At 41.0% G+C, this 13,199-nt stretch overlaps 1 protein-coding gene across 9 annotated transcripts in view; it reads right to left on the reverse strand.

The window, feature by feature from the left end:
* fryl (furry homolog, like) overlaps positions 1-13,199 on the reverse strand; it is a 75,936-nt gene that overhangs the window by 12,872 nt on the left and 49,865 nt on the right. For 7 of the 9 annotated variants that reach the window (XM_084922206.1, XM_084922205.1, XM_084922199.1 and 4 more), the window contains 21 exons: positions 12,857-13,125; positions 12,533-12,673; positions 12,276-12,444; positions 12,089-12,173; positions 11,391-11,503; positions 11,150-11,300; positions 10,961-11,064; positions 10,622-10,804; positions 9,907-10,108; positions 9,435-9,556; positions 9,167-9,354; positions 8,121-8,215; positions 7,400-8,004; positions 6,805-7,073; positions 6,584-6,724; positions 5,548-5,748; positions 5,296-5,457; positions 4,806-4,880; positions 4,452-4,628; positions 3,565-3,765; positions 1,687-1,887 (listed from right to left, as the gene is read on the reverse strand). In XM_084922206.1, the coding sequence (XP_084778332.1) occupies positions 1,687-1,887; positions 3,565-3,765; positions 4,452-4,628; positions 4,806-4,880; positions 5,296-5,457; positions 5,548-5,748; positions 6,584-6,724; positions 6,805-7,073; positions 7,400-8,004; positions 8,121-8,215; positions 9,167-9,354; positions 9,435-9,556; positions 9,907-10,108; positions 10,622-10,804; positions 10,961-11,064; positions 11,150-11,300; positions 11,391-11,503; positions 12,089-12,173; positions 12,276-12,444; positions 12,533-12,673; positions 12,857-13,125 (3,854 nt within the window). Of the gene's footprint in view, positions 1-1,686; positions 1,888-3,031; positions 3,766-4,451; positions 4,629-4,805; positions 4,881-5,295; positions 5,458-5,547; positions 5,749-6,583; positions 6,725-6,804; positions 7,074-7,399; positions 8,005-8,120; positions 8,216-9,166; positions 9,355-9,434; positions 9,557-9,906; positions 10,109-10,621; positions 10,805-10,960; positions 11,065-11,149; positions 11,301-11,390; positions 11,504-12,088; positions 12,174-12,275; positions 12,445-12,532; positions 12,674-12,856; positions 13,126-13,199 lie in introns of those variants that run through there. The other 2 variants (XM_084922200.1, XR_014799478.1) reach the window with 2 other exon arrangements.

The raw sequence follows: 13,199 nt of genomic DNA on the forward strand, positions 1-13,199 counted from the left end.
AAAACTTGAATTAAGACCACTGTAGCCTATTCTCAAAGCTCATAGCTTTAATTACACAAGTGGGACTTTTAACTTTGTACCTTTTGCAATATTCAGTTTCTCTGAAATTGCTCTAGATGTCACGTTATAAGCTAATGTCTATTAAGGAAAAAAAAAAAAAAAAAAAAAAAGATCACCCAGTATTTATCACAAAAATGCCACTGAAAATTTGACGTCACTGCTAACAGAACAGCAACGTCGCCTGTCAGGGAGTGACAGACCCACAAATGAATTAAATTAATCGGTGGTGACTCATAACATCTGCATGACAACTGATTTATAGACAACTGCATAACTACAGAAACAACTAATGGACTGAATTAGCAACCTAACAAATGAACCAAGTCATTGTAATAAATTGTAGGCAGACATCAAGCCAGGCCACAATTTATAGAAAACATTAGTATTAGAAGCATCTAACTGACTCATATGTAAAAGGAGGATATGCCGATACATAGTCGGTAGACGCGCTAATAGGGGAGAGCGATATATTCCTATGTGCTGATATGCTGAAGATGGCACAGGGGTATTCTAATTAAGAGGTCTTTGCTTTTTTTCCCTTTTTGTTTTTCCTTTCTTTATTATTCAAAGTCCAGTGCATTAGGGATACTGTGCATGGCAGACAGCCAGTACATCACAGAGACAGCAGCTATATTACAGAAAGCTTTTAGAAGTGGTCATGGCCATCCCGGAGGGAATGAGCAAGACTATTGATGGTTTTATCTAGAGCTCATTACACTAAGAGCTGGGGCTGTGATGGGGGAGATGTCCTTGGGATGATATTGAGACCACTTGCTTGGTTGTGTTCCTAAAAGTTACAGAGGTCACTGAGGGATAGATAGGGGAACCTGATAGAGAACTGATTTGCACTATACACACCAATGAATTTAGTGGTTATTCATATTATACGGATATAAAGCTGAAATATGTTAAACTTCAAAATGCCATGTACATGCAAATGCAAATCAGAACAAAATGATATACTTACCATTGTTAGTGGAAGTGATAAATGTCAGTAGCAGTAAATACAGAAGGCAAGCTATGGCATGTTAATATCATAGCAAATTTCATTGGCTAGCTTTTGAGTTAACTGCACTTGTAAAACTAAGACACCACTTATAAAGGACTCATACTCACACATGCATCTGCCGAGGATTAAGGAGCTGGTGTCTCTTTCACAAGTTTTTAAATGGAGGATTTAGTTGGAAGGGTCAGTTGCTGTGTTATTGTAGGTGAGGTGAGCAGTAACAGCTGACCTGAGGTGAGCTTTAATTTTTTAACCATTCCCAAAATCATACAATCAAGCCCCACTACTATTAAGGCTGCAAGAGCTACACAGTTAAGACTTCAGCAACCATGCAGAGCAAAGTAACAAAGAAAGAGTGAGAAGCAGCAGAAGCAGCAAACACAAACATGCACACACATGCGCATATATAGATCTTAACCCGACAGCAGCCAGACAGTCCCTCAGAACCAGCACTTTTACTCCATCCTGTCCAAAACCCCCTAAAGGTAGCTGATCGTTTGTCTAAATGACAGATAGGCCAACAAATACAGCAAAAGCAGATACGAAATGAACGAAAAGAAAAAGGCAGGCTAAAAAGCACCCGAGCACCACAGTTTATTGTTGCTCCTGATTCATCGCACCTCAGGCAGCTGACTGCTGGTGCTGTCTGAGTGGGTCATCTCCAACATGGGACTATCCAGTCGAGGGAGGGAGGGTGCAGAGGGCAGAGTGGGCAGGACAGTTGCCTCCTCCGTCATGGCACTGCTGGAGGACTCTTGGGACTGCTGCAAAGAGTCCACATGGTTGGATGCAGTGTCATCCGTAGCAGAATCACTGTTGAGCTGGAAAAGAGAAACACAAACTGTTTGGCTTTTTTGCTGAGGGATGTATGAACACAATAGAGTATGATGTAAACCTTTACTAATGCCCTAATAGCCCTACTATTTCAAAACCTGAAGTGGACAACGGTTACTTAGAAAGGTCATTCAAAGAGGTACCTCAATAATAACATAACGGTCTTGAGAAGTTGCCTAAAGAGTTTGGAAAGAAGACGACTGGACTTGTTTAATCATGAGGTATAAATACATGGAAAGAGGCCGTTTTAGGCTATAAGATTCTGTGTGTACTCAGTGAAAAATATTATTGTTACAAAACAAAAAATAATGGACTTCAGCTTTGGAATAAAACAGTTTTAAAAACCTGTCTCACAAAAAAATAATAAAAGACAATAATAACAGGCAATTTTCTATAGGATTTTTTCCCCATATGATTTCCACCGATTGATTATTGATTTTTGCCCCAAAAACCAATCACTTTGCAGTGGGATAACCATATTTACAAAATATAAAGTGACTTTAACATTTATTTTTCAAATACTGATCCTACCAATTACTCATACATTAGTCTACCCATTTAATCACTGAATTATTTAATCAGAGGTCCAGAATTAGTGCTGATTACAAGTTCTCGCTTTGGCACAACTGGTTTCTGTATGTATGTTAATTTACGTACGTAGTGTAAGCAGTAAAGTAATACTGCAAACTTAAATCAAGTCACTGCATGTGCTGAGATATCCCCAAATATCTTTATGAAATGCAGTAAAACAGAATCTCATTTGAGTATTTTCATAATAAACGAAATTAGATCATCAACATAAAGCAATAACATTTTAATCTTAGTAAAGCAGATACGCCTACAGATTAATTAACTTTTGACAACTTACAACAACATCACCCCTGTTTCTTTATCAAGCAGAGCATGTTTAGTCATTTTAGTCATTACTGCATCTTCAAAAAAAAATGGCTTCAGGCATCAGATCATGCTAGTATCAATAACATCAATTAATTTTATGAGCAGGTTATCTCATTCAAAATTCTAGGGACATAACACAGAAATACTGCATGCTCATTTTTCTAGTGTGTAATATTGTATGACTACAAAGTCTCGGGGCAAATGTCCACTAAAGCCAAAAGCTCATTCTCTCACCGTGCACTACCAAGACCAAGAAGAGCAGAAGAAGAGAGAAAGAAAACATCTGTATTAGACTGAGGACCTACATCCGATAATTATTAGCGTAATTAGCAGATGTAGATAAAGGCCTTGCTGGGAAAGCCAAAGAAAACAAAGAGTTAAAGAAAGGCAGCCAAACTGTTAAATAATGCAAAAGAAACATGCTGGGTTTAAATATTTGATTAATTTTATATGTAAAGATTTTTATTCAGAAAAATTTCTAATAAGTTTACAAAAAGTGTCCTACACTGCACTTACCAATCGTAGAATTTAAAGATCTAGGAAACAATGAAAGCATTGGTCTTAAAGCTAGAGGGAGTGGGCTGAGATTTAAAAAGGGATTCTACCACCAGCGAAGAAGCAAGCGTGTAGCTCCTGTCCGCACTGGAAGGAGGTCCAGCATAGTATGCGCGCGCACACACACACACACACGCACACCATGCCAGCGGGCTGTGTGGGGAGCATGGTGGCTGGGTTGGGTGGGGGACCCTGATTAGAGTGAGACTTACAAGGCCAGAGCGGGTGAGAATCTGGCTAGCGCTCAATACCTCCTCCTCAGACGATTCGTCTGTGTCCTCGTGGTTGGTGAGGTTGAGGCTTGGCGTGCTGCCCGTGTATTGGCACTCCTGCAAAGACGGCGTGTCCCCTTTGTCCATGCTCTCCAGGGAGCGACGCCGCACACCCCAGTTGAAGTTGTCCATGCTCTCCCCCTGCAGGACAACCAAGTAAACAGCAATGAGGAATGTGGGAAAAATGATATTGTCTGGGTTAGATATTACAAAACAAAGCAAACAAAGAACAACACAAATGCAAAATACACAACTTAAAAAAATAAGACACTCATGTGATTGAGCGGACGACGTAATTTTGTCCATGGGATGGTAAATGATGCAATGATCTACAACTATAAAGGGTTCACAACAACAGGAGCGATGATTTGAAATCAAAAGGTAGTACAGCACTTTACTGGATGACAAAGGGAGACACCAGGGCACTGAAAAGAACAACATATCTTAGTAGCTTTCTTGGCTTCAGACTTACCTGCAGCTCCTTGTGGCAAGAGAAGAGAAGGAATATGTATGTTAGTAGACTTAAGAAGGACATAAAAGTTTTCTACTACAGTAGTAGGACAAGTAAGGCAATTTTAACAAACAAGACATTAATGTTAATCTGTCAAACATCTACTACAGTATGGTCAACAGAAATGATGAAGAGTGACTGAACAGAGCACAGAAGTTCAAGTTCCCTACACTACATACAACTAGAAAACCTTTAACCTTTCTGAGCAGTCCCTTTCCACTTGCTATAAGTTCCTTTAAATTACCACCTTTTTATTATGAGAAATGTATCATTTTTCCCCTCATACAGGTGGGGCCATTTGAATGTGCTTTCTCACCTCAGCATCCTCCAGCTCCACATCTAAGAAGTCAAAGTCCTTAAAGACTCCAAACTGCTGCTCACTGCCTGTATCCTCTCCCTGCAACTCCTCCTCTCTGACGGCCTCCTCCACTGTGGGGATAAGACTGGTCTGCTGGTCTGCAGAGTCCAGGTCCTCATTGGATGAGAATACCACCTGCACGGAATGTCAGAAAATTAAATACAATTTTTATCAATCCATCATCATCTCAGAAGTCCAAATTAATCCAATTCTAACACCACCACAAAGACAGCCTCGAAGCAGAAGCATTGCTCATGTCAGTGATTTTACAGAGACCTTATCTGAAGCTTTAGAGTAGGAGAGGAGTCTTACAGATGGATTTTTTGGGATGCCCGATTCTGGACCACATAAAGATAGGACATTCATCAGCCTCTCTCTGGTTCTTCTCTGTAATAAGAAGACATGCAAGATGAGAAAATGACAAGCTGACCAGGTCAAAATTCTTTTAGATGGTCTTTTAACAAAAACAGAACTCACATCTACAGGCAACGCAATGAGAGTGAAATATGTTAATAATAGCAACAGACTGATCAGACTCACATGTGTTTGGCTTTTGTTTGCTTACAAAATACTATTACAACTGCTTAAAATTAGCCAGTATGCATGTAGTAAAAGTAATTATTTTTATGGCTGTGTGTGTAAAATAAATTGTCATGATTTAATTATTTCGTTGAGCTTCTTTTCTAGACACGTTAAGCTCGTTAAAGACAGATCATAGCTCAGGTCCGGTGTTGCGTTACTTTGAGTAGAGGCTGCTTCAAAACTCAAGGTTTGGATGATTTGTGTCAGTCTGAGAAGGTACCTGAGAAAGTTGTGGCCTCTTCCAGCTTACTTGGACCAGCCCATTGGAATTAGATCCAGATGATGTAGAGGAGGTACTTCTTGTGACAGCAATCACCTGTGGCTTTCCATTCCTGCCTGCTGCAGTACGCTGATCACCATATTTATGCCCGATTATTGGTGTCTATAGAGTCAAATAATGCAGATTAGAGATAAAATCAAAGGTAAATCAATATGGTGAACATAGCATACTTAAGGAAAGTAGGACACCAACCTCTGAGATGTCAAAGTGGAAGTCCAGAGTCTTCCCAGGCAGCTCTTTGGAAGAGTTGTTGAATATGCGCGTGAAGGCAATTTCTGGTGAGCTGCAGGACTCAGAACTGTAGGAGCGTTGCACATCTTCTGGAACAACAAGGCTGGCTGAACGGGATACAACCAACTTCAAAATGTTTTGGGCCTCTTTCCAATGTGGGCTCTGTAAAAAAAAACAAAAAAAAAAAACAATGCAGAAATATAACGAAGCCACTGTGAGGAAGCAAGCTGTGTAGGTGTTTCTGAGGAATTTATGAATGTGAAAGGGCATTTCGGGTCCCAACCAGCTACTATTCATATGGCTTATAGTCATATTGGTAGAATGAGAAAGGAGGCTTAACACAAAAAGCTTGCAGTTCACATCAGTGCACATATGCTAAAAATCTCAATATGCACAAATACAATGTTTCCTTTTGTGGAATGCACAAAAGAAAACACTGACAGTAAGCTAGGATGGCCAAAAGTAGCTTAAGGCAGCCCTGGGTCAAATCTGGAAAAAACAGGCTTCATAAATAGGTGTAATAGCATCAAAATACCTCTTTACAGTGACCCTGAAACACACGTTATTCTTTCTTAGTCTCAACTGTGCTGCTATTTATAGAGCAGGACACCCCAGTATTTATTCACGTCAGACTAAATGTGAAAATATGCTGTTCTGAGTATGAAACACACACACACACACACACACACACCTCTTACTAAACATAAGGCATACTGCATATGGATGGCTGGTGCTTTGGTGATTTTCTTGCCAACCACACGGGAGACCCTGGCTGATCCAGCAATAAAACTCTCATTCAGGCATATGTTGTCTGATAAAAAGCAAATCCCACAAAATAAATGCTTCTTGTTGCAAGACCTCAAACTAGCAGTAGATATAATCGCACACTTTACAATTAGCAGCAAGAGAAATTCAATGAGACCTCCACAATGCATTCCTCTTTTGTCCCAAACCCTAAAGTCGGTCTGTCAGGCTGTCCAGTGACATCAAGGCTCACCTGAACATATTTGCCAATGATCTTCATGATCTCAAGGTTGAACTGTTTGACAGGAGCTGCTGACAGGTCAATATGACTCAGCAAGCTATAGATGATCTGTAACAAGGACTGCTGCATGCTGGGAAGACCCTTCTCTAGCAGCTGATGGAGACAGAAATGGATACATTTGTTATTTTTCCATCTGTGACCAACATAAGAAGTGTGACCTTTTTCTCATATACCTCAGCCAAGTAAGTGACCAGATTCAAAGTTTTCTCTGCAAAGGCATCATGGAGGTAACGACAGACCACGTTGATCCAGTTGGTGTAGTCGCGGGAGTAGCTGTGTGTGCTGTAAAGGCTCATCATATGGGCCAGGTTAGACAGTGTGGCCGACTTCTCATCCGCACACACTTTGGCGATCTTATCGGCTGTCTCCTTACAGAAAGGAGTGGGGTTGTCAAAGTGCTGGATGAGATGTGGCAGGAGGCACAGGATGTTCAGAGGAAAACCTGCAGACATGAAGTAAAAGTCTAACCTTAAAAATGTAAATCAATACGAATAAATAGAACTGGGCTAGGATGAGTTTTCTTGGGTCAATATGGGCTTATGAACAAGTCACAGTTCTAAATATAGACAGGACAAAATCCTGGGATTACCTTATTTAACAGATGTTAAGATTTATTGCAATGCCAGAGATTCCCCTTTGGGGAACCCCAAAACCCTGACTGGTTTCTGAGCAACTGGTCATTATATATGATCAATTTTCTTGTCTCTTTTATTCATTTTAGATTTTAAAAACTAAATTATTTAAAACTGTAAAAAAGTCATTAGTTACCTGCTACTTGTGAAGGGTCTACCAGTGTTTGTCTGGAGACACTGATGAGCTTACTGAGCAGGTGGATGGTTAGCTCCTGAGTAGCAGCAGAAGTGAAGCCCTTCAGGAAGAGTTGCAGCAGACCAGGGAAGTTGTACCACTTCAGCTTGTTTTGGACCGTCTCCAGACGTTCTCGGCTGTCCGCACGATCCAGGGGCAGCTGGCTCAGCAGCTTGTTGAGCAGTCGCAGAGCCAGCAAGTACTCAAACTCGTAGTCTGACTCGAGCAATGACACGGCGATCCAGAATACCGTGGCCATCAGATTTGAAGGGTCCACAGGTGGCACAGAGTCCCCTCCTGGACTTCCTGGACCTCCTCTGCTTAGTGATGATAAGCTCCGTGTGCGAGCCAGGTTTGCATAGCTGCCACCAAGTCGGTCAGCAATGTCCAGGGTGTTACTCCGACGCCTGTCAGCTTTTCGTTCACCCATCATCAGGTTGGCTCGAAGAGAGTTGCTGCGAGTGTGGACATAATGCAACAGACCACTACTGTTCATATTCAGCTGGCCTGTGCTTTTCCTGTTGGCAGCAAACTTGGCCCCCAACAAGTGGTCGTGGGTGGAGGTTCTGTGGAAAGAAATGGCAGAATTTTGTACACAGCTATTGCAAAATGTGTCAGGATGTTAGTTAAAGTAAGAAGAATTCGAACATTAAAATAATAAGTTACCAATGAGAGGACTTACTGTGCTAAGGCAGTGAGGAGATCATAGTTTTTCACTGTGTCTGCTAGTGTGTCAATGCCAGACTCCAGCGTCAGGAGAAGCTCAATGACAAAGCCCTGAGGAGAAAAAGTAGGAGAGGTCAGCTCGTCAGAAAGAATTCACAGATAACAGCGAGTTAACACATAGCATCTATGTTTTCTACAGAAACAACTCACAAGCCTGTTTTCCAGTTTGATGCAACACATTTACTATATATTTTGGCACATGATGTGCTTGACGATACAAAGAGTGGCCCTGGGAAAGTAAACTAAACCTAAACCATTGGGAAAATAATTTGATCACATTATGTTACTGCAGTCACCCCTCATCAAATGTAAAAGCATAACAAGATAAGAAGGTCGCTTCTTCATCAATAGTATTCATGCTTTCTTTAAACCTTTGTCTGTCCTCAAACATCAACTAAAAATGATATACCGATAGTAACTTTCTGTGTAGATGCAGTTAAACAAGAACTGGTTAACTATTTCTGTAGGAACAGGCTTTGCACACCTCTCATAAACACAAACTCAACCTATTTTTATATTTGAGGTATGGATCTCCCCACACATATGAATGACTTAAATGCTGTTCTTACACTCAGTGCAGCTACTTTCATTGATTATAGTGGAAGTGCAATGCTGCAGCACAGATTCTGCAAATGCGCCATGTGTGAGGAATTCAGTGCAGCCACAGGGTAAAGGACACTGGTCTATGCATGGCCGCTGTATCACTGTTAAACATTAAGTGTCAAAATCATGATGTTAAATGTGTGAATTTTACTGGCAAAGTGGCTTTAAAACCAAACACAACGAAACCACACGCAATTTAAATAAAGAACATTTGACGTTTTGCCATGTCCTATTAAAAACCTCATTCTATGCAATAATTTGCTGTAACACAAGCAGGAATGTTTTTAATAGCTGAATGATCATGTGGTCAAATTAAATATAACCTTTAAAATGTTGTTTCATGTTATGCATTTTGACATTGCAGGTAAAAGACCAGACTTTTTCTAAAAATGTTCTGACCTGAGCTTCCTCTCCAGGGTCTCCTACAGTCTCAACCAACCGAGACAAAATGTCAGACAGTGTGGCAGGAGTCAGAGGTTGTTTGAGTGCCCTGAAAATCTGGAAAGAGCGACCGGCATAGTGGCGAGAAGAACAAGATAGAGCTGACCTTAAAGCTACTTCACTCAGCAATGAGTCCAATTGGAAACCTGAAAGGATACACAAGCACAAACAGGTAAATATGACAAAAGCACCTAATACATATCAAGTGGCTGTGAACCCTACAGACCTGTCTGGGAATGCTTGAAGACTGTCACCACATGTCTGACAAAAGCACTCAGCTGTTCAGCGCTCTTAATGTTGGAGTTCTTAGGTGACACATCCTCGTGATTCCAGAGTGGACCGCGTTTTCTACAATATACAAATAAACACGCATGAACAAATGACCTGGAACACTATCAAAACCTTTAGTGTTATCACACCAAGCAAAGAAACTAACTCCAAAAATCAAACCCATGCAAATCAAAGTACCCCAGTCCTTTTAGACACTGCTGGAAGCATGAAAGCAAATCATTGTACACAATGAGTAACATCTAACAATGTGTTCATAGAAATGCCTACTAAACATGTGAGGTTATATACATTTCTAAATGCTAAAAAAGACAGCTCTTGCCAGCAGCAAGTAGTGACACGCATAGATGTCATACATTTCTGGGAAAGTGTTCGTTTTTTTTTGTTTTTTTTTTAAAGTCTCTTCTCACCTTGAAGTTATAAACTCAATCAGAGCTTTGGCCTTCTCGTCATGTTCAACAGTGACATCTACTTCACTTAGAAGCGTGGGAGAGAGGTGGGACACAGCACTGGCCCCTGCACCAAGGCTTATACTGGACGACGTCGAGCTCGAGCTGAGGCCAGAGTCTGTCATCGGTGATGGCTGACAGTCTGGCAAAAGCTCCTGTATTCCTATAGGAACAAATTGCAAACACATTGTCAGCTTTTCTGCTAGCATTTTACCAGCCAGGTGGCTAGCTTGGGCTAAACACAATTAAAGGTACAGTTGCTAATAATATAAGCAGACCACAAGTTGGTGTCCAAAAGTGAAGGTAGGCTAAATGATTTCTGTATAAAAATATGATTCACTGCTCTCCTTTTTGTATAGACACACATTACTTTATCTTAATTTCTGAATTAGAAAATAATAGGGTCTTTTTCAGGGAACCTTTTTCTATGGAACAATGATATTGTGCGACATGTAAATCTGTCTATATGGTTGCAGGAGGTTGCTGCCACCCAGTGGTCAAGTTTGGCACTATGCCTATATGTGTCCTGTTCCCTGTCCTGTTGTTTTCCCCTCATTTCAAAATAACTAAAAAGCAATTCCACAGCTGATAGCGAATCCCCACATGTTCCACTATAAAACAGCGATTCTCATTATTATTGCTCTCTTCCAGTTCTTGTTTCTGTAGCAGAACTAACCTGTGAGGTTGAACTCTTGAGCTACAGGCTTTACAGTCAGGACCCTTGGATCATTGTAGTCTCTGTTGCGTAAAAGCACCATAGCGACAGACTGAACACTGCTATTTGCACCCTGAACTATGAGCAAGTGAAGCAGCAGGCGTTTGCAGTGCTCATAGACCTCTGGGTGCTGGTGATCTAAACCTGAGAAAGACACAAAAGATGAAGACATTTGACATCATTCAACTGGAATTTATAGACCTAGTAAAGGATTATTTATGCAAAAATCCAAATATGCCTAAAACATTTTGCCTTAATGTATACAAACATATAAAACAGCACAAAAAGAAAGCAATTTACCTAAGAAAACTGCGTGTAGCAGGAGTTGTAGGTAGGCACTCCATTCTACTTTGACCCCATGGTCAACAATGAGGTCTGTGAGTAGGATGACTGCAATGTTACATCTGAAAAACAGAAAAAGTGTACTGGATTATAAAAAGAACTCAACACTGCAATGCTTTGGGAGACAAAAAGTGGACTTTGGTGTACCTGTGGAGAGGTACAGCAGGTGTGTTTGTCTCTGGCAAATAGTCCACAAGAGGGGACCAGCAGCCTCCTGTTGGTGGGAAGGGAAGAGGCTCTGGCTGATTGTGATCCATCACTTTTAATCGCCAGTTAGCATAAAGCGGCATGGAGTCACCTGGAAAATAGAGAAGATTAGCAGGCATGGTAGTGGGTGGTATAAAAAATTGTAGTGGTGAGTATGGAGAAGAAAAGATTTCCTGCTCACTCTTCTCATCTTCATAGGAGCCTCCAGAGCTGCTGCTGTAACGAGATTCCAGACGGTGGTGGTGGCGGTTCAGGTTGCTGTTCAGACCACTGTAGATATCCAGGTGTGTGCAACTGTATAACAAACATGCATGTTTAGAAAGACAATGACACTTTTTCCTCACTAATCATGAACTTTAGTCCAACACAACAAAAACGTTTAATTCATCAAGCCACAGATTGAATACAAAAGAAGGATGCAACCTGAGGGCCTATATAATAAAACCATTGAAAGTCCTTTAAACCTGTATTTATTTAGGGCGTATAATCAAGTGGCAAAAAGACTCTACGGGAGTCTGAGAAAACGATCTAACTGCTCAGTTCACGACCCCAGTAAAACATCTACTATGGCTGTATGTTTTAGTTTTAGTTAATACAGCATGATGTTAATTCTGTAAATTTTAGTTATTTATGTGACAAAACAAATTTCCCACGTGTGGGACTAATAAAGGTTATCTTATCTTATCTTATCTTTAGTGCAGTATCTTTGTCCACCATTATAAAAATTGGTTAATATTTGTTTGAACTCCTGAATGGATGTACATGTGCTTTTTTCATGTCTTCAGCATAAAATATAACTGACCTGACAGAGACATTTGTGTTTTTCCTATACTTATACCATCTAATAATAACAGAGCATTGCAGTTCTCTATTTTGTACCTGTCATCCATGTTTGAGTCTTTCATCTTGCTGTCATGATGAGCATCATTTCCTGGCACCATGGTATTGCTGCTGGAGGTTGTTCCTGAGAAAGTAGACATTAAACATTTGTCTCCTGGCACCAGAAACATAACATATGACCTCTTGGCCTAAGCTGTGAACTTGGGCATTTATAATGCTCATTAACCTGAGGTGACTGAAGGAATCTTGTAACTGGAGCTGATGCGATAATAAGGGGGGTTGTCCATGTGAGTGACAGCTGAGCTGACAGGATCAGTCAACTCAAGCTCACACATCAACTCCTCCAGCAGCTGCATAGTCTTATCTCTGCCCAAGAAAACCACCACTCGTTTCACCTGAGGACACGCATAACATGAGGCGAAAAGTCATGAAGATTAAGTATCAGACACAAGGACATGGCACATTGAGTGTGCTGCAACTTACATAGGGCAAGAGGCTGGGGTCACTGCTGACTCCAGACATACTGATGAGGAAGTGAAGAATGATTTTGAGGTTCTTTGGCCAACTATCTGCTAATGTAGTCCAGACATTCTCGATCTCTGACAACGCAAACTCATCACCATACTGTTAAAAAAAATATAGTTTAATGATAAATGAACGTGCCCAACCAGCTTTTTAAGATGTAGATGTGTAGATCAGAATCACAATCAGAAAGGGTTTTTATTGCCAAATGTTGAGCAGGTTTACAACATTAGGAAATTGCTGTGGTACTTAGTGCAAACATAGATGGTATGTTAGCTGTGTCACCTTAGCGGTCATGAACATGAGGTTGTTTAGCACCATGGTTGTAGCACGAGGGGATCCCCAGCCCTCTCCACGGAGCCAGCGACGGCTATTGACCATCATAATTTCTCGGTCTTGCACATCCTCATCATCCTCGCCACTGCAGCAGTCCTCTGGTCGTCGTGGAGTTGGTTTGAAGTCAACAAGCTCCACATTATTCATCCAAGGTAGGAGGTAGTGCAACATTACTTGACGACCACCAGGATGTGCTGTCTGGATACGCTGACTCACCTCTGCAGTGTGGATAGTACAAAGACATTAACACAGGGGTGTCAAACTCCTTACAGTCACGAGGCACATATGGCTC

Source organism: Perissodus microlepis, chromosome 23 (genome assembly GCF_051167445.1).
Source record: "Perissodus microlepis isolate ML-2025 ecotype Zambia chromosome 23, ASM5116744v1, whole genome shotgun sequence".
Classification (NCBI taxonomy): Eukaryota; Metazoa; Chordata; class Actinopteri; order Cichliformes; family Cichlidae; genus Perissodus; species Perissodus microlepis.